General features: G+C 60.5%; 3 protein-coding genes and 1 long non-coding RNA gene across 10 annotated transcripts in view; 2 read left to right on the forward strand and 2 right to left on the reverse strand.

The window, feature by feature from the left end:
• TRAPPC12 (trafficking protein particle complex subunit 12) lies at positions 1 to 17,001 on the forward strand. The gene is made up of 12 exons (XM_079792369.1): positions 1 to 117; positions 3,397 to 4,574; positions 6,305 to 6,421; positions 7,251 to 7,364; positions 7,925 to 8,063; positions 10,026 to 10,138; positions 11,155 to 11,227; positions 11,912 to 11,985; positions 14,526 to 14,624; positions 15,144 to 15,244; positions 15,945 to 16,032; positions 16,423 to 17,001. Exons 2-12 carry the CDS (start codon positions 3,402 to 3,404, stop codon positions 16,663 to 16,665), a joined length of 2,334 nt encoding a protein of 777 aa, XP_079648495.1. The 5' UTR covers positions 1 to 117; positions 3,397 to 3,401; the 3' UTR covers positions 16,666 to 17,001.
• ADI1 (acireductone dioxygenase 1) lies at positions 16,725 to 22,860 on the reverse strand. Its single transcript, XM_079792375.1, has 4 exons — positions 21,051 to 22,860; positions 18,746 to 18,865; positions 17,911 to 18,090; positions 16,725 to 17,804 (listed from the first exon to the last, which is right to left on the reverse strand). The coding sequence occupies exons 1-4, from the start codon at positions 21,168 to 21,170 to the stop codon at positions 17,685 to 17,687; spliced, it is 540 nt and encodes a 179-aa protein (XP_079648501.1). The 5' UTR covers positions 21,171 to 22,860; the 3' UTR covers positions 16,725 to 17,684.
• LOC307112033 lies at positions 21,036 to 25,939 on the forward strand. The gene is made up of 3 exons (XR_013814667.1): positions 21,036 to 21,152; positions 25,536 to 25,634; positions 25,801 to 25,939. It is a non-coding gene; the product is annotated as an uncharacterized lncRNA (long non-coding RNA).
• Positions 25,735 to 26,616, reverse strand: part of RNASEH1 (ribonuclease H1) — a 7,175-nt gene continuing 6,293 nt past the window's right edge. For 5 of the 7 annotated variants that reach the window (XR_013814664.1, XR_013814665.1, XR_013814666.1 and 2 more), the window contains one exon: positions 25,735 to 26,180. Coding sequence is in view for 3 of the 7 variants with exons in the window: in XM_079792372.1 (XP_079648498.1) it covers positions 26,094 to 26,180 (87 nt within the window). In the remaining 4 variants the exon portion in view is untranslated. Of the gene's footprint in view, positions 26,601 to 26,616 lie in introns of all 7 variants that reach the window. The other 2 variants (XM_079792373.1, XM_079792370.1) reach the window with 1 other exon arrangement.

Below are 26,616 nucleotides of genomic sequence, written 5' to 3' on the forward strand. Positions count from 1 at the left end.
CGCAGGCGCCGCAGACGCCGCAGGAGGGGCAGTGTTCACGCCCCCTTCCTGCTTCCTCCACTGTCTCACCCACCGGCCGCGGCCCTGCGGACCCTTCTCCGACCCCGCGGGCGGCAGGTGAGGACCGCCGGGCTGCAGGGACGGGCCGGGCGGCCCCCAGCTCTCTCCGCTCCTCCCCGGGCTCCGCCGGCCGGGTCTGCCTCGGGGACCTTGGCGCGTCGTGGCGGGAGGCGTCGGCGGCACAGACGAGGGGTCGGGGCGCAGGCAAAGGGGAGGCCGGGGAGCAGGCAGGGGGAGCCGGGGCGCAGGCAGGGGGATCCGGGCGCAGGCAAAGGGGAGGCCGGGGAGCAGGCAGCGGGGGGGACCGGGGAGCAGGCAGGGGGAGCCGGGCGCAGGCAGGGGGAATGGGGCGCAGGCAGGGGGAACGGGGCGCAGGCAGAGGGGAGGCCGGGGCGCAGGCAAGGGGGGGGGACCGGGGAGCAGGCAGGGGGATCCGGGCGCAGGCAGGGGGAACGGGGTGCAGGCAGAGGGGAGGCCGGGGAGCAGGCAGGGGGAACGGGGTGCAGGCAGAGGGGGGCCCGGGGAGCAGGCAGAGGGGGGACCGGGGAGCAGGCAGAGGGGGGAGCCGGGGAGCAGGCAGAGGGGGGAGCCGGGGAGCAGGCAGAGGGGGGACCGGGGAGCAGGCAGGGGGAGCGGGGCGCAGGTCTGGCTCCGGCCTCCCAGGCCCCGTAACCTGTCTTGCTCCCACTTTGCCGCTTGAGCACAGACGCTGGCGGAGACCTGCCGCCGGCCCAGCGCCAGGAGGTGAAGGGATGGTGGTGGGAGAGCTTTGAGGTCCCCGGTAACGTCGGTGATCGCGGCAGCGTCCTGGACGGAGGTGTCCACCGCGCACATGCGTGGTCCAGACTGGAAACATGTTGGAAAAGCCCCGTCAGGCGCCGTGAGCGCTGACACAGCCAGCCTGTCTCACGTCCCTGGGCTACAGATTCCGCCTTTTTTGAGGACACCCTGTCTTTCGGGTTCAAGTATTTCACTCCTGCTTGTTTTGGGGACGGCATGGTCTCTCAGCTGGGACCCTGGAGGGTGAAAAGGATGTGCTTGTACTGACACCAGGGTGTTGAACGAAGTCAGAAGTCTGAGATACCGAGGGGAGGTGAATGGGTTGAACAGGAAAACCTGTGCTCTGCTACTCCGTGTGCGAATTGGTACAACCACTCAGGAAAGCGATTTGACGCTACCTAGTGAAGATAAAGAAGTATATCGTCTGTGGCCCAACACACACACTTTTATTTTTACTTTTTTACAGAGAGTGGAAGGGAGGGGGAAGAACGAGAGAAACATCGATGTGAGAGAGACACATCGATGGGTTGCCTCCTGCTCACGCCCCGACCAGGGAATCGAGCCTGCAGCTGAGGTACCTGCCCTCGGCCAGGATGGAACCCAAGACCGTTCAGTCCGGGGGTCCACGGAGCCGGACCGGCCAGGGCCACATTTGAACACCATGAGGAAATTTGCACACGTACACCAGGAGACGTGTACGAGAATGTGTGTAGCTGAGCAGTTTGTAGTATCAAAAGCCCCTCAAATACGCTCATGAGTGGATGGGGGCACGTGTGGTGCCTCACGGAGCAGAGCTTCGTCCTGATGAGGTGGAGCCTCGGGCCTCTCACAGGGCCAACAGCCAGGAACTGAAAAGGCTGAGCCGCGGGATGTTTGGGGAAATGAGCGTGTGGGAAATGAAGGAAAAGCAGGTGTGACAAGGGTCAGAATATTACCTTTGAAGGTCGAAGGGTATGTTGTCTTAGCCACAGATACAAATCCTGTTTTGCATCCAATCAGTATTTAATAGGCATTATTCCCAGAAAACGTACCTTTAGAAGAGGAGCGGGAGCATCACAAGGACCTTCTAAGGCTTTCCCAGGCCAGGCGCCCCTCCTCCCGTCACTCGCTTCCTCGGGCTCCTGAGAGCAGGCCGCGGGGCATGGCCGGCGCTGAGGCGCTGAGACGCCGTAGCACTCAGGGTTATGGCCCAGTCCTTTGGCAGTGGTTTGTACTGAAAGTTCAAGGGTAAGGATCTGATTTCCCGCTGGACTGGGCTCCCTCTGTGCGAGCGTTGTCCCCGGAAATGGAGAAGGTGCTTCCTCCATTGGACTGGATTAGAAACCAGGTTTCCGAGGAGAATCTAAACATCGTTACAAACTTAAGCTGTGACTTGAAAGATGGTTGCTTTTTGCCTCGCTTTGTAATTTTCCGATGTTTTCTTTTAAAATATCCCAGGCAGCCCTGGCCTGTGTGCTCAGTGGTTAGAGCATCAGCCCATGGACCGAAGGGTCTCTGATTCGATTCCCATTCATGGGCACACACCTGGGATGCGGGCTTACTCCCAGCCCCTGGTGGGGCCCGTGTGGGAGACAGCCAATCAACGTGTCTCCCTCACATCTGTGCTTCTCTCCCTGCCTTCTCTAAAAAGCAATGGGAAAAAGATCTTCAGGTGGGGATTTAAAAAAAAATGTAAGGAAGTTCTGATCTATGCTAAACACGGTCTTACAAGCCTTGAGGACGTGATGCTACGTGAAGTAAGGCAGGCACAGAAAGACAAGCTGCTGGTTCCGTTTCTGTGGGGTCCCCACAGCGTCAGGGTCACGGGAAGGAGGGTGGTGGGTGCCAGGCTGGGGGTGGAGTCAGTTTAAGGAGCACAGAGTTGGTTTTACAAGATGAGGGGATGGATGGTGGTGATGGTTGCACAACATGAATGTCCTTAATACACTGAACTGTACACTTAGAAGTGACTAAGGTGGTGAGTTTTATGTTGCCCGTCTTTTACTACAACAATACGTAAGTGGCTGGAGAAATGGAGTCTTTTGAATATCGATGTGAATATAAAACTGGTAAACACTTTTTAGTGCAGTTTTAGGTTCACCGCAAAACTGAGCAGCAGGTGCGGAGGCCTACGGCATTTCGCAGCCTCCCCCTGATCAACATCCCCACCGGACCAGACAGGTTGCAGCCTGAGGGCAAGTCATTATCACCCAAGGTCCACAGGTGGACAGTAGGGGTCGCTCTGGCTGTTGTGCTTTCCATGTGTTTACCATTTTTATAAAGTAGCCTGGCCAGCATGGCTCAGTGGCTGAGCATCGACCTATGACCCAGGAGGTCAGGGTTCCATTCCCGGTCGGGGCACAGGCCCAGGTTGTGGGCTTGATCCCTAGTGTAGGGCGTGCAGGAGCAGTTGATTCTCTCTCACCATTGATGTTTCTGTCTCTCTCTTCCTCCTCCCTCCTCTCTGACATCAATAAAGGTATATTTTAAAAGAAGAAAGAAAAAATAGGATAAAATGAGCTTAATAGTAACTGGGAGGAAAAGCTGATGAGGTTGGTGTATCTGCCTTTGTTTCAGGGACCATGGAGGACGCTCCGGGCGCTGAGCAGAGCCTGACGGCGGAGCCCCGGCTGGCCGAGGGGGGGGCAGAAAGCATCACCCCGGAGGCACCCCAGCAAGAACCCGGGCTGCTCTACCAGGAGGAAACCATTGATCTCGGGGGCGACGAGTTTGGGTCGGAGGAGAATGAGACCGTCTCAGATGATTCCAATAACTTCGTAGACAAGCTCAGCGAGCACATGATGGAGAGCGTCCTCATTTCGGATTCTCCCAACAACAGCGAAGACGACACAGGTGACCTCGGCGGTGACCTTGGTGGGACGCAGGATGTCCGGGAGCCTGCAGGAGGCAGCGCTGACCACAGCCAGGATAGTGTCCCGGGCAAAGGCGCCGTGGACACTCCCAGTCCTGACAGTGAGAGTGATGGAGACAAAGCACCTCAGGACGGCTCGGAAGTGACTCCTGGCACCAGGGCAACCTTGCAGGGAGACCTGGAGCCAGAAGGGAAAGGCTCGCCCGCCTGTGAGCATGCAGATGCAGGGGAGCCGGGCCCCCGGCCCCCGGGCTCGCCCCCTCCCAAGGACGAGCCCGTGCCCGTGTGCACCATCTTCAGCCAGGCCCCGGCCTTGGCCGCCCAGCCCAGCCCCTTCCTGCAGGATGGCTTTGAGTCGCAGATGGTGAAGTCGCCCAGCTTCAGCGGCCCCAGCCAGCCGGCCCCCAGGACGCCGCCGCCGGCGGTGCAGCCCAGCCCCAGCCTGAGCACGTTCTTCGGGGAAACGGCCAACACCAGCTCCCTGGCCTCGGACTTCTTCGACTCCTTCACCACCTCCACGTTCATTTCCGTCAGTAACCCCAACGCCGGCACGGGGGTTCCCGGGCAGCTGTCGCCGCTCGCCTCTCCGGCAGGAGCTGCCTCCCCGGGGACAGAGAGCGCAGAACCAGCTGTTCCCATGGCTCCGCTGGAAATCCCTCCGTCCCCCCAGCCCTTCTCCCAGATCCAGGCCGTGTTCGCAGGGAGCGAGGACCCCTTCGCCACCGCCCTGAGCATGAGCGAGATGGACCGCCGGAGCGACGCCTGGCTGCCCGGGGCGGCGACCAGGGACGTCCTGGTGTCCGTGGCCACGCAGCAGTACAGCACCGTGTTCGTGGACAAGGAGAACCTCACCATGCCGGGCCTCAAGTTCGACAACATCCAGGTGAGGCCGGGCCTCTCCGAGCAAAGGGAGCGCTCACGGGTGATCCTCCTCCATGAAGTGGGTCGTTCTGTGCACTCTCAGTGCCCAGCTGCTGCTGTTGCTTTAATACACGTGTTCCTTTTATATTCATTTACTATGTATGTGTGTGTAATACCTTCTATATACATAGGTGCTATATGCAAGTAGAATACCTTTTACATACATATACCATACATAAGTGAATACCTCTCAAGCATTGGAAAGTCCTGTTTTTAGGAGTTCCTAAGATTCTGATTGTGAGGGTCCGTGTTCTGTCCCTGGGTGATTTCGCGCCCTGTTGATGTCCCTGGTATAACGTAAGGAAGTAGCCCTGGTCTTAGGGGTGACTCCAGCGAGGGAGCGGGGTACCTCGCAGTTCTCGGAAGTGGCTCCAGGCTTGGTGCGATCAGCTTCCTGGTGACACCCGGGCTCCAGCACACGATAGTCTCCACCCCCTGGGTTTTTTCAAGAGGCTTCATTCCCTGGATTGTTCTTGAAGACAGTGGTGCTGGCCTCAGCTGGCGCTGGGTTCTCTGCTCAGAGATGGTCGGTGTTTGTGTTGCGTACGATGTGCTTGGCGTGGACAAAGCTCTCAGAGACACACCACGGAAGCTAGCAGTGCCCCGGTAGCAAACCATACAAGCAGAAACGGTATGTGTAGCGAGTAGCAGTGTCCACTCAGCCTCCCTGAGGATGAGAGCGCCCGTTCCCTCACCAGCTCCCTGTGCTGTGTCGGCGTGGGAACAGCTGACCCGGCAGCCCTGAGGGGACCATGACTGTTTTAAAACCGCCTGATCCCACTATGGGGTTTGTCATCAGGAAGCAGTCTCACCCCGGCCGCGTGCTCAGATGGCTGGAGCGCCGTCCCGTGCCCTGCAAGGCTGCGGGTCTGACTCCCGGTCAGGGCACGTGCGCGAGGGAACCCATCGTATCTCTGGCACGTCAGTGTTCTCTCTCTCCAAAATCAGTTTTCTTAAAAAAGGAGGAGGGAGTCTCGCTGGTGTGCAGATGCCCAGCGTTGGGTGTCCGCAGGGTGTGGTTCTCGTTGCAGAGAACCCTCAATCGGGAGGCACCCGGAGAGCACGGACTCCCCTCTCCACTGGGGGTGTCACATACGAGCGATAGCACAGAGATGCCTGCTGAGCTTCGTGTGTCATTGGTAGATGGAAAACCGGATATGACGTAGCCCGCAGTGAGCCATCTCCATCCTGCCCCAGGTGGCCCGGGCCCTGCGCCCTGCCTCTTCCCTCCCGTCCTCCTGGGGGTCCCTGCACGGCAGCGGGTCTGGCCTCCAGCACCTGCCTTCCAGCTCTCTGCTGTTCGCAGTTCCCCCTCCTCCCCCGATTCTGGGGAAGTGGAAGGTTGCCATGCAAGTGACTTACCCTTCACCCGGTGGCTGGCTGTCTGCGGGTGCTGGGACCAGGGGTCCTCGGGTGCGGTTGGAAATGAGCCGAAAGGACCGGGCCGGCACGTGACGTTAGGGATGAGGCCCCGAAGCTCACTCCCCGGCCGCGGCCTTGGCATCGCACAGCGCACACTCGGCACTCGTGTTGAGAAAGTGCTGATGTTCTGTGCGGGTTTGACCCGGACCAGGAAGGTCAGGGTCAGTGGAAGCTATCACGCCCCATGGAGAGGGCGTTTTGGGTGATGGTTGGCGGCTGAGTTAGTGACCGCTGCTGCCCTGTCCTGACCTGCGCTCACATCCTTCCCAGGGGGACGCCGTCAAGGACCTGCTGCTGCGCTTCCTGGGGGAGAAGGCGGCGGTGCGGAGGCAGGTGGCGGACGCCAGCTCGGTGGAGCAGTCCTTCGTCGGCCTGAAGCAGCTCATTGTGAGGAGCAGTGTGTGTGCTTTTCAGTTGTGTGTGTTCCTTCACGATGTTTTCTTTGGAGTTAATTACCTTGCATATATTATCCAAAGCCCTTGCACATAAATAGAAATTTGTTAGAATAGATACCAGTCCTGTGTAGCAAAAAGCATCGTATCAACATGCTTTCAATTTTCAGTCCAATTAGCCTAAAAGCCATTATTTTAAATGATCAGATTACTTGAAGCAGAGTATACTTGGATTAAATAAGCTTCATCAAATATGATGTCTAGAGAGAAATAATTTTATGTTATTTTTTTAAATGTCCTGTCTTCTCCACTTAGTATGGAAGGCTTGTTATTGCACAGGTGTTCCAGGGTTCACGTCTCAGCGGGAAATAGCAGGGAAGTGTATTGTGTTGATAGACTGGCCTGATGTGTTGCAGCAGTGTAGTTCGAGTCTTTCATGTTAATAATAGAAGCATGTTAAACATACAGAGCTCACAACCACATGCAGACCTCACAGATACACACACATGCAGCCAACACAGCTCCCACTGGGGCATTTTTTCAAATTGGAAGGTTAAGCAGGAAGAGCGCACATCTTGCGAGGAAGGAGGGCAGGCTGGGGGTGGGCTGTGGCCAGCTTTCCACAGGTTCTCCGCCGGGTCCGCCGGCAGCTACGTGCTGGCGTTGTGCTTTCTCCTGAGCTGTGTCTCCTGCTTGGCCCCTTCCCGCCTGATGGACGTGTGGCCAGGACCTTGGCCTCTGGCCTCTGCCGGGCGGGCTGCCTGGCGATGCCCTGCGTCCAGCCCGTGGCCGGTGCTCGAGGGCTGCCTTGCTGTGCCTTTCAGAGCAGCAGAAACTGGAGGGCGGCGGTGGACCTGTGCGGGCGCCTCCTCACCGCCCACGGCCAAGGCTACGGCAAGAGCGGGCTGCCCACCAGCCACACGGCAGACTCACTGCAGGTACGGCCGGCGGCTCTGGGTTGTTCTGTTTATTGTATTGGGGGGCGGGGGGGGCATGGGAGGGGCCAGGACCTTTTGTTCCAGTAAGAACAGTGGGAACAAAAAGCGGGTTTCAGACCCTGAATTCAGTCCCAGGGTGAGAATGCTCTGGTCCCCCCTTTGTGACAACACAGGTGTGACCTGGACTTGTCTCTGTCGTGAGACCAGGAGCCTGGAGGCTCAGCACCCAGTGTCCGTGCAGGGCTGCTGGGGGAGCGGCTGGGGCGGCCTCCTCAGGGCTGCTCTCACGGGGAACAGCAGCTCTTCTGGGGTGAGGATGCAGAGCTAGTGTGAATAGGAAGAGCCGTCGAGGGGGGATGGGTGGGGGGGAGGTCCTCCGCGTCGAGGGGAAGGAGGAGGGGGCAGCGTACCCTGAACCCGGACTTGACTGGGTTCCTGCCTCCTGGAGCTTTCCGCGTGGGCACAGGTCACCGGAGCATTTAAGGGGATGCCTGGGGGTGGGTCAGGCAGGCCCGCGCCGAGGCCCACCTGCGGGTGACCTGTGCCTCCACCCCGTGCAGCTGTGGTTCGTGCGGCTGGCGCTGCTGGTGAAGCTGGGCCTGTTCCAGAACGCGGAGCTGGAGTTCGAGCCCTTCGGGAGCCTGGACCAGCCCGACCTCTACTACGAGTACTACCCGCACGTGTACCCGGGGCGCAGGGGTAAGGCTGCGCCGCGCCTGCCTTTGTTGGCTTGGCTTTGCACACAGCTGGCTCCTCAGTTCCTTCTTTTCCCGGCTCTGGGAGATCAAGCACCTGGCAGCGGCCGAGAGCCTCACCTGTTTGTAATACACCCACCTGGACGCGCTCACGGGGCGGCCGCGGGTTCATCCCCCGTCCCCCAGGCAGCTCCGTGAGAGTCCATGTAAGGACGCGGGGGCTCTCGGGCTTCCTGGTCTTGCTCCAGAGTAAAAAGTACTTTGCGTTGTAACCAGTACAGGCGCTCAGAGAAGGGGCACACACATCCGTGCGCCGTGCTCCTTCTGTGCCTTCTCGTGGCCTCTGCTGTCGTAATTTATTGGAAAATGTGGGCGACGGCGTGAGGCAGAGCGGCGGGAAATGAGAACTAGGCGGGGCGGGGGGCGTTGGGAGGTGTTTTGTCGAGCGAAAGGCTGTCCTGACCTTCATGGTCTGCAGGGCCAGCTCACTGAACCGCTCGTGTCTGGTCTCCTGTCCTGTTGAGGCCATGAGCCGGGCACTCAGAACAGCACGTCACACACCCGCGGGTTAAGAGGCAGGACCGCCTCGTTGTCCTGCCCTCTGCCTGGGCGCTGACGCCCCGGTCCTGTCCAGTCCTGCTGGGGAGTAGGCCGCGCTCGGCGCTGCCCTCGGCAAGGACGGTGTGGTGGAGACCCCGCGAACCCTGCAGCTTCCAGAGTGAAGTCCGGGTTCAGGGTACGTGCCTCCTCCTTCCCCTGAGGACGAGCAGACCAGGAAGCCGCTGCTGAAGCTGCAGAAATTAAACTGCATCAGAACTCGGATGAAGAGCAGACTGGCCACGCGCCATCGGGCAGTTAATGTAAACCACGAGGGACCATAGGCCTCCTGCGCGTGCGACATTCGGCCACAGTGGTGTCTGGGATGTGGACTAATTTTTCTTCTCGCTCTGGTGTGACTAGCATAAATGGACGATCTGATTCTTTTCCTTTAGCTGAAGTATATGAGCAAACAGGCTGACACGGTGCACACACATGATGTGTGTGAATAAGCTCCAATGCCTTTGATTAAACACGGGGCGCAGTTGTACCACCCAGCATATTCACCCCGAGGGGCGAGGGGCTGGCCCAGCAGCTCCTCCGTTGTGGCTTTGAACTGTTCCTGGGGGGAGGGGCACATTAATATTTTTTAAAGAATGTTAAATTTTCTTCTTTTAAAAAACACCTGTTAAAGATGAATTCTGGAAGAATTTTGCTACTTGAACATCGGCTTTGTGACTGTTCGCCATGTCCCCACGTTCTAGAGAGAAAGGTGTGAACTGTTTTCCTCCTGAAGAGCAGTGGCCTCGTCCCCCTCGGCACTGACCGATGGAGCTGGGGGTGCCGGAGACCCGTGTCTGGGCAGCCCTGATGCTGCCGTGCCTCCTGCTGGGACAGCTCTGAGGCACAACTTGGCTCCAAAGGCACACGCATGTGCACGCATGCACACGCACACATACCATAGACTCTGGCTGAAGCGGCATCCTCAGGACCTGGGCCTGACGCACGCTGGCTCAGCCCCTGTCCTGGCTCTGGGTCCCCACACCCTCCCCTGCTGGCAGCTCCTCCCTGCACGTCCCGGGGACCACACGCAGCACCTTCTAGGCGAGCTTGCCCGTGGAAGGTGCTGAGCCCACAGGGTTCTGTGCTGTCCTGTGTTGGAGGAGGGCCCAGCTGTCTCATCAGTGACAGTCTACATGGCTGCAGGAGACACCCCCTGGCCCTCTGATGGCTGGAACATACTTACATGCTAGAACATGCTTACACGGGCTTCACCCACGTGCACTCTGCAGCGGGCACCATGGAGAACTTGACGGTGTCAGGCGGTCCTGTGGTCCCCGCTGGGGGGAGGTCTGCACAGCTCGCATGCATGCGCGGGGCGGGGGCGTGCTCTTCACGGCACTGGCTGACGCTCTGGCCTTGGTCGCAGGCTCCATGGTCCCCTTCTCCATGCGCATCCTGCACGCAGAGCTGCAGCAGTACCTGGGGAACCCGCAGGAGTCCCTGGACCGGCTGCACCGGGTGAAGGCTGTCTGCAGCCAGGTAGGCTCCCGGTCCTCCCCAGGGCCCGCTGTCGCCCTGCCGCCTCAGGAAGGCAGGCCTGGCCTGCGGGGACCCTGTGCTGTCTTCTCGCTGACATGGCGGGCAGGGGGCAGGCTGGGGGCTGGAGTCCTGAAGTCCTTGCTCTTGAGTGGCCTTGCTGGTGAAGCAGGAGAGTCTCCCAGAACTCACCTGAGTGGTGCCCAGGCACCGGGAAGCTCGGCACGTGCCAGGCCCCCGGCTCCTGCAGTGCCCTGGGCAGCATCACGGACAGTGTCCACAGGCCCAGAGCCCAGCACATCGCCCTGACCCTGTCACCTGCCCCTGACTCCGGACGGCCGGGCCGGAGTGCCTCCCGCGTCGCCCCCGAATCGCCCGGGTTGGGATAACAGTTGTGTGGCCATGAGACCGTTCCATTGGGGACGTTAGGCAGACCTGGGGGACAGTGCCCGTTCCCAGGCGGCCTGTCTCCCAGCGCTGGTCCTCCGCGTTCTCGCGGGCCTGTGGTTGGGGGAGCAGTGACGCCGTTGGGGTGGAGCTCGCGTGCGGAGCTGCTCTCAGACAGAGGAGCACGCAGGCAGGACAGCTGCTCCGGCTGTTAGAGAAGGAGGGTACATCTCCGGTGCCTTCAGTCCCAGCCGCTCTGGGGGAGCTAGTCTGGGGTTCTGGAGGGTGCGGCCCCACAGCCACAGGTGGGGACGTTGATGATGTAACCCTAACTTCCGGGCCGGCAGCAGCCCAATCCCAGGACGGTCTCAGCGCAGGCGGGCAGGCCCACGGAAGGAGAGACACCCACCGTGTGGTGGTGGAGTGGGGGGCGGTTCAAGGTCATTTCATCCTTTTACTTTCCAAGCCTTCCGCGCTGCAGGTGGCCGCCACCTGGGTGCTGGGCAGCGAGCGGGACGGGTGTGTGGGAAGGTCCAGAGGTCCAGCTCTCAGGAGAAAGCGCTCGCCGGGCAGGTGTGAGACGCCCAGGCTCAGGCCCACCTGTGGGGCTCAGCTCTCCTTTGAATCTGCAGATCCTCGCCCACCTCGAGCAAGGCCTGGCCGAGGACGGCAGCATGAGCAGCATCTCGCCCGAGAACAGGCAAGGTCCGTGCGGCTTCCCTCCCGGGCGCTCGGCGCAGCCCGCTGGTTCTGTGGTCTGGTCCCCTTTCCTGTCCCTAACCAGCCCTCCCCTCACCCCAGGGCAGCTCCTGGGACCTTCGGCCTGGGACTCCGTGAGGAGATGGGAGGAAGGGCCGGCCCACGCTGGTCTGGACCCAAGGCGGGCTGGAGGAGGGGGTGGGGGGAGAGGGGGGAAGCAGGGTGGGGGGCGGGGGGAGGCGGGCTGTGGAGGTTTGAAGATGCCCTGTGGGGAGTCGGCTTCAGGGGGCCTCACCTTGGTGGGCGTGTGCCCTTCCAGCAGCCCCTCTGCCCCTGCCCCCTGCCGCGGGAGGCGACAAAGCCCCCGCTGTGGAGCGGGCGGAGGGGTGTCCTGTCTCCTCGGGAGGTTGGCAAACAGGCCTGGGACCTGGGGAAGGCAGAGCCCAGTGCTGACCCCTTGGGGCGCCTTGCACAGGCCACGGGCAGCAGCCCCCCCCCCCCTCATGGTGAGGAGTTCTCGGGGTGCTGACGCTGGCCCTGGCCCTGTGGTCTGTCCCCCGAGGCGGAGCCCTGCCCTCTGTTGCTGCTGTGTCCCTTCATGGCCGGCCTCCGCCCGGAGCCCAGAGCGCCAGCCTCCGGTGTGCGGGCTCCACCCCGGCCCCCGCATTCGCTCAGCGCCCTCTCTTGCAGCCTCCGTGCAGCTGTGGCGGTCCCGCCTGGGCCGGGTGACCTGCTCCATGGCCAACTGCCTGCTCCTGATGAAGGTGCGTGGGGCTGGGGCGCACGCGGAGTCCACGCAGCGGGAACACACTCGGGGCCAGGGGCTGTGACCGCTGTGTGAATTCCACAGGATGGAGTTTCCTTGTCCCGTGTAATTGTTAAACGGGGTCTGGTGGTTCAGTTTAAATCCTCATTCACACTGTGCCCCCACCTCGGTCCCCGTCTTGCCCTGCGCTCCGCCTGGAGGTGGCTCTGTGCTCCCTGTTAGCGGGCCTTCTCCTCGTCTGGGGGTGATTGGCTGGGAGCTCACGGCATCTGGAGCCAGGCTCCCCGCGGCCCTGCTCCCCAGGACAGGACACTGAGCCCCCGGCCCAGGGGACAGCCTGCCAGCCACAGGGCCACAGTAAGGCTGCACGGGGTTGGGGGGGGCGGGCCTTTGTCTCCTCCAGTCCCCTCCTCCTCCCCCTCCTCCTTGGGCAGCCCTGCAGCTCACACAGCCTGTCCTGGGGCCTCTCCCTGTGTGGGGACCTGCAGCCCCCATCAGCTCACACCTGCCCCAGGGTGACCTGCTCTGGGCGCCTGCCGGCTGAGGAAGCTGCTACAGGAACCAATCAGCCACAAGGCAGCAGCCTCGCTGTCCCCACCTGGGCCCCGATGAGAGGTGGGGGGCCCCCCCCCCGGCCCCCAAGGTCATTCCGAGCTGCAGTGTGGCAGACAGGCAGTTTACGGAGTGGGGGAGCGGTCGGAGTGGGGGAGCGTGACCGCGGCGTCCATGCCTGCGGGCTGCCATGTGATGGAGTCATGGACCCTCGTGTGGGCGTGGGGAGGGCTGGGAGCAGGGGTAAGTTCAGAGCCACAGCTCATCCGCCCGTCACAGAGGTGTGGCCGGGACCGGCTGGAGGAGCCAGCACAGCGGTCCCCGTACCGGCGCCCCACCGTCTGTGCCCCTTAGTGTATGCCACTGGGGTGCAGAGTGCCCTTCACATCCCGGGGAGCCTCCCGCTCTGTCTCCCAGCCCCGGCACAGTGGTGAGGACGCGTGGGGGTGAGGAGCGCTATTGCTCACAGCGATTTCCCTTCAGGCTCACGTCCTCCTTCCTGTCCCTGTCCCCTCGCACCTGCCCTGGGGCCCCTGTGGGCAGGAGGGGGTGTGCCCCGAGCCCACAGCCTCCGAGGTGACCAGCTGCTCCCCGAGGCTGCGGCCCTGCCCCTCCGCCCTCACACAGGCCATTGTCCCACCTGGGCCCGTCAGCCAGCTCTGACCGCTGTCCCCCCGCCCTGCGGCCCTGTCGGCTTCACGGGAAGTCCCCGCGCAGAGAAACCCGCACAGTCGTGAATTCCCAGGCAGACACTGCACTCGTGGCTAAACCCCTCCGGAGGGAGGTCAGCTGTGCCAAAACTCGCGGCTTTTCTGCCTTTTTAAGACACGAACAGAAAATTATGGGATGAACATGGTTTTCTTTGTTGCATTGTCATAACACCTCTAGGCAGCAAGCATGTCTTCTGCCTGCATGTATGTAGGTAGCATGTAGAGGAGGTCCGCACAGAACATGTTATTGTTTCAAAAATGCTTTTACAGTGAATGCGTTGAATTTGAAGTTTTATATTAATCTTCCATTTCTGAGTTTAAAAAGAGTGAAAATGGTTGCAGTGAAGGCCACTCAGGCTTGTGCTTTCTGTTTCCACCTAGTGGCCGTGCCCAGCATCGCAGGCCTGTGGTCTTGCTCTGTGGTGTCACGTTAATTAAATTATGTGTATGGGCTAACAGTGGGTTATTTAATCAGCCATTTAATTATTTGGAATAACATTTCTATTACAGGGGAATAAATATTAATTTAACTTTTTAATGATGAGAAACGTTTTCGTGTGCTCCCGCCCGAGTGTCTGCATAATGCTCTCGGCACAGCCACACGCGTCCCGGGGCTGGGAACAGCCTCCTCCCACTGGATTTTATTTTATTTTTATTTGTTTTGTTTTGTTTTGTTTTGTTTTATTATCACTTTTGCCCTCCCCTGAGGATACGTTTATTGATTTGAGAGAGAGGAACATCAATGTAAGAGAGAAAAATCGATCGGTTGCCTCCCAGGGATGGGACCCACAGCCTTTTGGTGCACAGGGCGACACTCCCACCTCCTGAGCCACCCGGCCAGGGCTCACTGCTCACTTTGTTGTTCTTTGTTAATCCTCATCTGAAGGGATTTTTCCATTGCGTTAGAGGGAGGGGGAGAGAGAGAGAGACATCAGTGTGCGAGAGGCACAGAAATTGGTTGCCTCCCGACCTGGATGGTGCATGCCCTGACGGGGAATCTAACCTGAGAGCCTTCCGTGCTCAGGCCAACGCTCTAACCACTGAGCACACCAGCCAGGGCTCACCTCACTCTCAGTGTCACTGTCTCTCCTCAGGTTCTAGAGGCCTGCAGGTGTCCTCTGGCCTGCAGGCGGGCAAGGCGGGCGCGCCCTGAGTAGGCGGGTGGTTCCGCTGGGCCTCCTGCTTCCTGCCTCGCATGTGCCCCTGTGCCCTCCACACGGGGTCCCCGGGGCCTTGGGCAGAGCCGTGTCCCCCCTGACAGCCGCTGCTCCCGCAGGACTACGTGCTGGCCGTGGACGCCTACCGCTCCGCCATCCAGTTCCACCCCGAGCAGGAGCCGCAGCTGCTCAGTGGCATCGGCCGCATCTTCCTCCAGGTGGGCACTGCCCGCGAAGGCGCTGGGGAAGGCCGGGGACTCTGGGCAGCTAAGGTAGAACTGAGGGTTAGCTCGTGGGACAAAACTCGCTGGGCCAGGCGGGCGGGGAGTGACTGTCATTTCACTGGTCACAACCAACCAGAGGACCGATCGGGGCCTGCCACATGGCACCAGCCTGTGCACGCCACACTTTCTGACACGTTAGTCTTCCGTTTCACTTTCATTCTGTGTAACTGCTGCTATGCCAGGGTTTCTTTCAGAAAGTACAGGCTGCAAACGGCGCGTCTAACGTGGCCCGCGTGTTGGTCTTGAGCGTGGCCCGCGTGTTGGGCTCGATTCGGCCGCAGGGAGGCCACCCACTGCATCCCACGCGTCTCTGGCACTTTTAACAGGAAGTGATGCGTGGCGAGTGGTCAGAGCCCCTGCTCAGCACGAACGTCTTCATGACGTGACCCCGGGGCTGAGCTGGGCGCGGCTGCGGATTTGCCGCCTGAACTGACTGTGACTCTGTCCAAGCAGATTGGAGACATAAAAACGGCTGAGAAGTACTTTCAGGACGTGGAGAGAGTGACGCAGAAGCTCGACGGGCCGCAGGGGAAGATGATGGTGCTAATGAACAGGTACACGAGCTCACACTGAGTGTGTCCCGCAGCTCCCGGCGCGCACAGCCCTCTGGGAACACGGGCCCTGTCCCGGGTCTCAGAACCGGAACAAGTCACAGCCCAGGAGTGGACGGGTTTTCTTGAATCACAGCCATTCTTTTAGCCGCAAGAATTGACTTTAAGAATTTTTATTTGTTTTTCACAGTACTCACATTGCCCCCATTTTTCACGTAAATTAGCGTCTGTATGTACTCTCCCAGCACCCACTGTCGGTAATTCCTCCGCCGCCGTGTCCCAGGCTGGCTCTTATGGGCCAACACCCCACAGCACCCTGAGGCCCGGGGATGCTCCCTCGGGAGCAGAGAAGCTGAGGCGGGACCGTTTGAAGCAGGGAGTGTAGGCAGTGCCGAGGTCTGGGTTAATAACCGTTAGGCTGCCTTTTTTTTAAAGAGAAAGTCTATTTAGAAAGTCACAGAGGCAAAGGGGGCCTCGGAGCGCCGGAGAAGGTGGAGGTAATGACTCCGCCCGGAGAGGGGGAGGGAACGGCGGTGCTCCCAGCACCTTCATTCCCATCCAGAACGCGAGCTACGGGCCAGCGACAGCACTCACGTCCGCCTGGAGGTCACCGTCCCAGGCGGCTCCAGGTCACACTTGAGGGCGAACATCGCCCAGGCCTCTGCCCTGGGAGCTGACGCTTTTCCTGTCGCTCCTGTTCCAGAGCGTTCCTTCACCTCGGTCAGAATAACTTCACGGAAGCCCACAGGTTCTTCACCGAGATCTTAAGGATCGACCCCACAAATGCAGTGGTAAGGCCTTCGCAGATGTGCTCACACCTGCGGGTCCCCGTCCAGCCCTCTGGCCCGGGCGGTGGCCATGGGGGGTGGGGCCCGGCCCCACATGCCCCCGTCCTCTGAGGGGGTGGGGTCCCGGCCCGCACGCCCCGGGCACAGCCCGTCCTGACCCCCCGTCCTCTGAGGGGGTGGGGGCCCGGCCCGCACGCCCCGGGCACAGCCCGTCCTGACCCCCCCGTCCTCTGAGGGGGTGGGGGCCCGGCCCGCACGCCCCAGGCACAGCCCGTCCTGACCCCCGTCCTCTGAGGGGGTGGGGTCCCGGCCCCACATGCCCCCGTCCTCTGAGGGGGTGGGGTCCCAGCCCGCACGCCCCGGGCACAGCCCGTCCTGACGCCCGTCCTCCAGGCCAACAACAACGCGGCCGTGTGCCTGCTGTACCTGGGCCGGCTCAAGGACTCGCTGCGGCAGCTGGAGGCCCTGGTGCAGCAGGAGCCCGGGCACTGCCTGCACGAGAGCGTGCTCTTCAACCTGACCACCATGTATGAGCTCGAGTCCTCCCGCAGCCCGCAGAAGAAGCAGGCGCTGCTCGAGGCGGTGGCCGGCCGCGAGGGCGACAGCTTCAACACGCAGTGCCTCAAGCTGGCCTAGCCCGGCCGGCTCCGGCTCCTGGAAACTGTGCACGGGAGCCAACCTGGGGCGGGGCAGGCGGGTCCCGTGAGGCCTCGCGGACCGGGGTCGGAGCGCGCCTCCCTGGTCCGGGCCAAGGCCAGGTGTTGGGCAGTCCGTCCAGCTCCAGCCAGCGGGACCCCCAGCCCTGCACCATCCGTGGGTTCGGGGTGAACGTGCCGTGGGTGGTGCATGGACAGAGTCTGTAGGACACTCTTGGTCCTCGTGCTTCTTATTCCTGGAGGCTGGGCCGCTTGGTTAGTTCTGAATGTCCTCAGAGGAAAGCGGGAAGATGTAATATAAACCGTTCCCACGTGCCTGGGCGTCGGAGCATTTATAACTGGAGGGAGACACCACGGGACAACACCCCTTCTTCCCAGCCCCAGAGGGACCCATTGTCTCGCTCATCAGCTTCTTTCCAGCCCAAGCATGAAATCGGACAGCTACGTATTTATTTCTAAGTTTATTGGTGAGAGAGAGAGAGACATCCATTTGTTCCATTTACGTATGAGTTCATTGGCGGAGGCTTGTACGAACCCACAGCCTTGGTGTATTGGGACGAAGCTCTAACCAACTGAGCCACTGGCCAGGGCAAGGCAACTGCTTTATTTTAAACAAGAAAGGGGCATGAGTCCCCCTAACATGAGGGCTGCCCCCCACTCCCCACCCGTGGTGGGCGAAGAGCCCTGTCACCTGCTCACACCTGTGCACAGGCGGCGTGGCCTCGACCGCAATCTGTATCAGGTCCCAAAGGGGCGGCCAGGCAGGGACACGGGCACACGCGGCTCGAGGAGAGCGGGTGCCGGCACAGGGCCATGGCGTGGAGACGGCATGCCCACAGAGGCTTCTACGTGAAAATCAGGCTTACGGCTCCTTCCGCTAAAACACTCTGATCAGACAGCCTCCCAGGGGGACAGAAAAGCGAGGAGGACCCAGTAGGTTTCCTGCCGCTGTCACGCGCAGGACCGTCCGGGCGAGGGGTGTGCTGGCCCCAGGGCTCCCTATGCCCTCTGCGCCAAGAACGCCACGTACTGGCCCCGAGCCTCCAAGTGGTCCGCTGGTCGGTTGTGCGCCGTCCACACCGGTTCCCCCACGAACAGCCGCATGGCCTTCACGTAGTTCTAGGAAACGCACAGCCCTGGTGAGACCGGCCACCGGGCCTTTACCTCCCGTGTCTCAGTCTGTCCGTCACATCCCACCCGCCTGCCTCAGGGCCACAGGTCCCACCTGCTCGTCCAGCGTGAAGCGGTGGTAGATCCCCGCGGGGAGGGTGATCATGTCTCCCTTCTCCACGGCGATGCGGATCCACCTGTCCTCCGCGTCCCTCACGTCGAAGTACCCGCTGCCGTCCAGCACGTAGCGGATCTCCTCGTCCCGGTGCAGGTGCTCCGTGTAGAACATCTTGATCTAGGCCACGAGGGACATGTGAGTGGCCGCAGTCCCACCTCGGTGACAGCTGAAGAGGGCAGAATTCTCCCCCGGGAAGTCCGGGCCATTATAGCAAGTGGAGGGGGAGCTAGGATGTTTCTGAGTCCTCCCCACCGGCCAGCACTTAAAGAATTCCCACGGACAGCACGCTGTGGGCCAGGCAGAGCTCCAAACAGCCGTGTGCAGCCCGCCTGGGTGCGCTGTGGCCCCATCGACACGAGGAAATGTGGCACGGAGGCTAGGTCGCTGGCCCGACGACACAGCCTGCATGTCAGAGCCGAGACTCCCAGATAGCCTGGCTCCTGCTCATAACCCATCACACGCGGCAGTCACACGGTCATACAGTCACATGCAGTCATGCTAATCACATGTCAGGATCACACATGCAGTTACGTGGTTACAGGCACACAGTCATGCTCACACTGGAAGGTCAGGAGCCACATGAAAATCTGTTAAAGGTAGTCCCCTTAATAAAGAATTTCTGTTCAAATCTACTTTTCTCTTTCCCCCAATATCTTAATAAAAAATTCAAATAAAACAAGTCTAAGCTAAAAATTTAAAAACTAAAGATAAAAATTTTACAACTGTGCTGGGAGCGAATCCAATGAGTCCCTCCAAACCGAGAGCTCCTTGCCTTCTCCTCGTAGTCGGGCAGCTTCTCTTTGCTGAGGGTGACGATGTCCATCCAGGAGTAGTTTCTCTCCTTCCGGATCTTCTCTAGCTCGGGGTCACTCTCATGTCTGTCAGGGTCCAGCTAAAGGGGTGAACAACGAAAGGAGGCCACGCATGCAGGAGGCACAGCATCTGGGCCGCCACGTGCTTATCTCCAGACATCAGGCCGGTCAACCCCAACGAACCTCCCCGCTCCGTCCCCACCTCTGAGTGATTCTCCCTGACAGTGAACAAAGCGCAGCTGTATTAATTCCTGCTCCCCAAGTCCTTCATGGGGTTCCTCTTCGCACCTCGGGTCCCACTGCCAGGGGCTCCGGTGGAACGCTCATGGCCTCAGGTCTGTCCACACACCCCTCGTCCCCATGTGTCCTCTGCCAGCCTCCACTCCGAAGCCCAACTGAGCCCCCACGGCCAGTCTGTTCCCCGGTCAGAACGCCCGCCGCCTCCGCCCACAGCTACAGTCCCAGCACCAGGCCGCTGCACCGACCGGCCTTCTGCCATCTAGCCCAGGTGCTGTTTCTCCTCTTCCTAGTCCGTTAAAAAAAAAAAACAGCCCAGCCCGTGTAGCTCTGGGCTTGAACATCAACCTATGGACCAGGAGGTCACAGTCGATTCCAGTCAGGGCACAGGCCCGGGTTTGGGGCTGGATTTCAGGGGAGGCGGGGGGGGGGGGGGGGGGCAGTACAGGAGGCAGCCAATCAATGATTCTCATCATTGATGTTTCTATCTGTCTCTCCCTCTCTGAAATCGATTTTAAAAAAAGAAAAAAGCTACATTGTAAACCAAAGAGGGGTATTTGCTGTTCTTCAACAATTCTTGATGCTTCGCCTAGCACAGTGGTCAGCAAACTGTGGCTCGCGAGCCACATGCGGCTCTTTGGCCCCTTGAGTGTGGCTCTTCCACAGAATACCGTGCAGGCACGCACGTACAGTGCGATTGAAACTTCATGGCCCACGCGCAGAAGTCAGTTTTCGGCTCTCGAAATGTCAATCGTCGTACTGTTGGTATTTGGCTCTGTTGACTGATGAGTGTGCCGACCACTGGCCTAGCCGCCCTGGCACCTGACCGATTCCTCCACCCACCTGGAGCGCTTTCGCCCTTCATCGCACCGTGTTCTTTAAGGTCCGATTTTCATGTCGCTCCCCTAGGGAGCCAGCGGATTTAGTCTGAACTCCTAACGAAAACCAAGGGCATGCTGGCCTTGAACTGTCATGAAACGCACCTGGTACCGTGAGAACTGAACAGCAAACTCCAGACTGTCTCAAAGTACTACCGTCAACACGTTAACTTCCGCAAAGATGACTCCCAGATGAGCGGAACAATCTAGCTTCCCCCTGTGGGAGGGCTCTGTGCTCCGCTGTGTGACCACGAGCAGGCGTGCACGCACGCTCCCTCTGTGCCCGACAAGAGCGCTGTTGGTAAGAGCACACGGAATACACAGGGCGCTCGGAGCACCCAGCAGACGTCACTGAGTGCAGGTGGCCTTTGGACCCGCGGTCCCACCGTCCCATCGGGGAGAAGGGAGGGGTAAGGGTTTGACACCTCGGTGACCCTTTATCGCACCCCCTGCACACACCATCTCATTCTTCCTCTTAAATGCCAAGGCACCGGCGTGAAGGCCTGCAGTCGCGCGGCCCTTGGGGTGCTTTAGGTTGTGGATGCACTAACTTTATTAGAAAACGAAACTTATTTTCCTGCCACCATAGACTTTAAACCCTTTCACTGCTTTGCAGTGTTAAATCTTAGCGCAGGAAAAGATAAACACCATGTAAAAACTAACAAACACACAAAAGACACAGTTTGAATTCCCGAACGCGGACCTCACAGCAATGGGGCAGCCTGGGCCCGCGCCCCCTCCCCGCTGACCCCTAGCGCTGCCCGCGCGGTGCCGCCCAGGACCCAGGCCGTCCCAGCCAGCACGCCCGTCCCAGCCAGCACGCCCGTCCCAGCCAGCACGCCCGTCCCAGCCAGCACGCCCGAACCAGCGGGGTCCCGTCAGGAGCTGGGAACCGAAGGGCGGGGGACCTCTCCCTGGACCCGCCTGCTGCTGCTGAGCATGCGCAGCACCCCTGGCCGCCCACCACCCGGCCTCGCTGCGGAGCATGCGCAGCGCGCTCCGGCGGCCGACCACCAGGCCTCGCTACTGAGCGTGCGCAGTGCCGGGTCCGGTCCAGGCCGCGGTCCCGAACTCGGCGGAGCGGGGTGCGCGGCGTCCGGGGACTCAGAGGCACCTCGCCCGCCCGCCGCCCCGACGCCCCGCCGCGCACCTTCCAGTACAGGATCCCGAGGCGGCGCAGCTGCTCCAGGCCGACCGGGCGGGCGGGCTCGGGGCGGTGCGGCCGGCGGGGGTCGGCGGCGGAGTCGTCCAGGTACCAGGCCTGCACCATGGCGGCTGCGCGCGGAGTGCGCCCCGGGCCGCGGGCGGCGGGCGGGGCCTGCGCTCCGGGAGGCCCGCGGCGGGCGGGGCGGGGCGGGGCGGCTCCGGCCTGCGGTTGGCTGCAGCCGGGCACGGCCGAGCCTCCGCGCCGAGATCTCCGCGATTGTCACCGCAAGGCCCGGGCCAAGTGCGCGGTTTTGTTAAGTCCGCTCAGCCGGAGCCGGCGGGGAGGAGCCGGCCCGCGGGGAGGAGCCGGCGCCCATTCCGGCGGCTCCTGCCGTTTTAACTAGAACGTGTCCCCCAAATAACAAAACATCCCGACCGACGAGCCATGAGGTCACCGTTCCATAACCGGGCGGGCAGGAGGCAGCTGGTCAATGGTTCTCATCATGGATGTTTTTTCTTTTAAAAAAATATTTTTTTATTGATTTCAGAGCGAGAGAGAGAGGGACTGATGAGAATCACGGATCGGCGGCCTCCTGCACGCCCCACACTGGGGATGGAGCCCACAACCCGGCCTGTGCCCTGACCCAGAATCAACCCCGACCTGGTTCATAGGTCAACGCTCAACCACAGCCACGCTGGCCGGCCCATCATTGATGTTTCTCTTTCCCGTACTCTCTGAAATCAATAAGAATATATATTTTTTAAAAAGAACAAAACGAAACAAACAAAAAAACACACACAAAAAAAGATGAGCGTTCAGAAGGTCAAAGAGACGGGACCAACAGAGAGTGGATTGAAGGGGAGGGTGGAGGAGAGAGAACAGGACGCCCGGCTCCGATTGGGCCACCAGGTCCTGAGCTGCTGTGGGTGCTGCTGCTGGGTCACTGCTGGGTGTGAGGTCCCTACAGCGCAAGGCGGAGCCGGGGGCTCAGGTCTGGCACAGGTGGGGCCGTCACCTACCTGGGCTGTAAGCCACCCAGGGTATGTGGACAGAGCTCAGGACAAGGAGAGGGCCCTGGGACACCCCAACACTGTGTCACCCGGGAGATGAGCCAGAAGAGGCACTGGGCGGGGTCCCCAAGGAGCTGAAGGAAAAAATTAAAAATAAAATGCGCCTGAAACATCACTTCTTAGGCAGGCGCCTCGGTGTCGATTCCAGCTACCATGCCGCCCATGCTGTTACACCCCCTCTCCCTTGCCCTTGTCTGCGTCTCAGGGAGCCCTCCCGGCTGTTCGCTTCGCAGATGTCCGCTCCCTTTCCCTGCCCAGTGCTGTTTAGACCAGGCTCCCCTGTGGGTGCTGGGATCCAGGGACCGGTCAGTGCGGCCGGAGGTGGGGACCTGCAGACTGAGCTGGGAGCAGAATGGCGGGTCTTAGTTCTCTTCATTAGAAACACTCAGAGCACAGGGACCCCTGGCCTTGAGGTGTTCATGGGGAGCATCTGCTGTGTCCCCCTCGCACTGTGCCTTCTCCCCCAGCCGGTCAGGCTCAGTGCCTCCCCAGTGGCCACCCAAGGACCTCGCTCCCAGACCCAGCGGGTGGGCGGAGCTCTGGCTGGGCCGCCTGGACTCTCCCGTGGGGCTGGCTTTTCAGAATTTTTACTCACTGACTTTAGAGAGAGGAAAGGAGAGAGAAGTTGTTCCACTTATTTATGCATTCATTGCTTCCTCTGTGTGTGTGCCCTCATCCGAGATCGAACCCGCAACCTTGGCATATGGGGATGACTAACCCACTGAGCTCCCCGGCCAGAGCCTGGGGAGCATTTTAAAAGAAAACTAACAGGTCTTTGTTTGCTTAAGCAGCTCAGATTCCTGTCACCTGCCACTGGAGTGCCAGATTAGTAACAAAGGTGAGGGGGGGGTGAACTCTAACCCCTTGGGTTCAGCAGCTGGCGCCTGAGTGAGGCCTGTGGCGCCGACCGCCCCCCCCCCCCCCCCCCCCCCCCGCGTGCTCACACCCTGCAGTGCCCCCTGGGAGGAAGGGAAAGGGAGGGAGAGAGAAACATCTAGAGAAAGAACCATCGCTGGTGGCCTCCAGCACAGCCCCTGCAGGGGATGGAGCCCCACACCCAGGCGGGTGCTCTGAGGGGTTTGCTGTGAAGCACAGGGCTCAGCTGTCATGACGCAGGATGAGCAGTGAGGGCCGCGGGTGACCACCCGGCACAGTCCCGGCCCTCCCGCCCTGCACAGCTGGCCAGCTCCCTAAGCACGGAGACAGCAGGAGACTGGCCGGTGACGCTGTGCAGAGATGTCTGAGCGTCCCTGAAACCATTCCTTTTGTGTCCGTTTGAAAAATCCGTGTCATTCTATGAAAAGCTGCGGCATTTCGAATGAACAAATAACGCCCTGCCGGGGCGGGTCAGTGGGTGAGCATCGTCCTGTGCAACCAAAGGTCCCTGGTTTGCTCCCGGTCAGGGCACATGCCCAGGGTTGTGGGCTCAGCCAAGGTAAAGGGACAGAGAGATCTGGGGGAGCGGGGGGGGCGGGGGGCGGGGTTTGCTCAAGATTTCCAGAGGCATAAACAAGAAGCGGGTCTCCAAAACAAACTGGTTCTGGCTGCTCAGGAGTTCCCAGGCTTCTCTGCGGTTAACACCTGTGCTGGGCGGGAAGCAGGAACACGAACCCCAGCAACGGAAACACGCGTGAGGGCGTGAGGACTCCATCTTCTCAGGAATGAAACCCCACAAGGATGTGTGAGCAAGACGCTGAAACCTGAGCTAGATCGCTTTTCAGAAAGCAAATCCGTCGGATGAAAAGCAAACTTGTACCGACATGACCAGCCCCCGAGGCAAGCACCTGCCGGGAGGCCAGAGGAGGGCACATTCGAGTCCTTTTCATCCCGCCAGCGCCTGCGAAGAGGGCGGGGTCGGACCTGGCCGGGCACCCGGGCACCGGGCAGACCACTTATGTATCCCTGGCAACTCACCATCACATAGTAATAGTTACAACTTAAAAACAATTTTCAATGTGTTTTTATTGATTTCAGAGCGAGGAAGGGTGAGGGAGAGAGAAACATCACTTGGTTGCCTCCCATACACACCCCGCCCAGGGAGGGAACCCGTAACCTGGGTGTGTGCCCTGGCTGGGAACTGAACCTGCGACCTTTCAGTGTACGGGGCGACGCTCCGACCATCGAGCCACATGGGCCAGGGCAGGACAGTTACAGCTCTTAACGACCAAGACGTGCAAGTCTCTAAATTGTCTTCCGCGCTTCTCGATAAAAGCACTGTGCAAGTTTTAAAAAAACGTTCGACATAATCATTTATCTTTTCTAATTAGCCTTTGACCATAGGAACACAGAAAATGACACAAAACACATCACTCACTGACTTATACGGTGGATACCCCTGTACCCTCACCCGGCTCAGGATCAGAACTTCGGCAGACGCCCCCGCCCCCGCCCCCCGGCTCCACAGAAATGACTGCTCGTGCGTCTGTGCGGCACATGACTCCTAAACGTGGTCTCCAGCGTCTGCCTTACAGCCCCCTCCTGCTCTCCGTACGGGCCGCGTGGTGAAGCCCGGGCCGTCCCAGTGTGTCCTGCAGTCGGAGCTGGTGGTTTGGGTGCTCACGGTGCCGCCCAGCACTTTCCTCTGCCCTCATGCTCTCTGCAGGTAGCAGCCAGACCAGAGGCCAGAGGATCGAACCCGCGACCCTTTAGTTCGAGGGCCGACGCTCTAACCACGGAGCAGCCGGCCAGGGCGGCTGCAGTGGTTTTTGAAGTTGCCTCCCACACTCCTGTCTGGTTTCCCAGGGATGGAGTTCACGCAGGAAAGGCAGGATCAATGTCAGAATAACTCCCTCCCTGCCCTCCTTGGAAGGGGACCGACTAGGGTGTTGCACTTATTTTTATGGCACGTGTGTGTGTCCTTGGCCTTCAAGCAGACTGACCCCGCCCACCAGCCCACGCTGGGTCCTGGGTCGGAGCCGATCTGTCCCCTGGACATCACAGGGGTCTTCCTTGCCTCCATCCTGCCCCCTGCAGGCCGTTCTCGGTGCAGAAGCCCAGCTCCCATCACGGCCTGTGGCTCCCAGTGCCTACCCCGCCCCCACCCAGCTCCTGCACTCCACCCCCGCCCAGGACCCTGCCTCAGGCCATGCCCTCTGCTGGGCACTTCCTGCAGGGGGGCAGTGGGTCCCTCCCCTCCTCCCCGTCAGCCCAAATGCACTTAACATCCAGCTTTCCTGGCCACACCCGCAAGTGCCTTTCTCTTCCTGTCCCCTCCCAGCCCTCCCTCCCTCCCCTTCACACACACACACACACACACACACACACACGGCTGGCACTTTTTATTCCTCTTTAGCCCCGTTATGTTCCCACCTAGCACTGGCCTCCATGGGGCCTACCTGTGACTTTTGTCTCCCCATAAGAACTTGAGCTCTGAAGGTGGGGTTTTCTCTCCCCCATCTGCTCACTGTCGTGTACCCAGGATCTAGACAGAGCCTGGGCCAGAGCAGGCAGCCAGTCCATCCTCACTGAGTGAACAGACAACCAGCACCGACCAGAGCGACTGGGACAGCGGAACCAGGTGGGGTTCTCCGCGGGAGAGGGCCGGGCTTGCTGAGTCTGGTCCACACCCCCGCCCCTCCCCCCCCCCCCCCCCCCCCCCCCCCCCGCACCACCGCTTCAGGAGTGACGTCAGGCAGCCCAGCCCCGTGCGCGGCACTCACTGCCGTTCTCTGATCTGCACGCAGGCCCCGGCCAGCCGACATCCTGAGGCCACCCGCCAAGAAACTTCCAGAAGACTCGTCTGCACTGCTTAGCCAACGTTTACTAGCACGTCCTTAGGAAGTCAATGGGAGCGCAGCACGCCCAATAAAGCTTAACGCTGGGTCTCCAGGGAGTTTTCCATCTCGAACCCAGGACTGTCCAGTTCACCACGGAGTCACAGGACACCCCTGCCTCCTGAGGGCGTGGAAGGGCCTCTCCACCTCGTGCGGAGTCGCTGCTCACGGGGAAGTGGCCGATGTCCCGGGAGGACGGCCGCTCAGCCCTCCGCCTGCCTAGCTCCTTCTCGCGCTAGCCTGTCGGCCGCCTCGTTGCCTGCAAATCCCGAGTGACCAGGAACGTGCATCTGTGGGACAGGATTTCCCTTTTCCTTCTGCAGCCTCACGGTACAGCTCAACCTCCGGGGAGCTGAGGAGGCGCCCGCCCGCCCCTCCCCTGCGGGGCCACACGGACACACTCCATCCCGACTCTCCACAGCCTGGATCTGACTGCGTGTTGCTCTTTCCCACATACGACAGGTGTAAGCTTTCCGGGCAAAGCACGTGTGCGCACCAGGGCGGGTGCCCCGACACTCACTATGCGCTGAACCTGTGGGAAGGCGGCCCCGCGTGTGTGAACACGGTTCACGCGCTATAGCGAGCTTCCCACAGCGCCCAGTCCCTCAGTGTCCTGGCTGGCCCGCAGGGCAGAGCAGGGAAACAGGTGCGTCTAACTTGCTCCGGTTGTTTGAAAAAGTAATTTTGACAAAACCCGTCTCTTATAGACACTCACCACTAGACGTC

This window comes from Cnephaeus nilssonii (assembly GCF_951640355.1).
Source record: "Cnephaeus nilssonii genome assembly, chromosome: 15".
NCBI lineage: Eukaryota > Metazoa > Chordata > Mammalia > Chiroptera > Vespertilionidae > Cnephaeus > Cnephaeus nilssonii.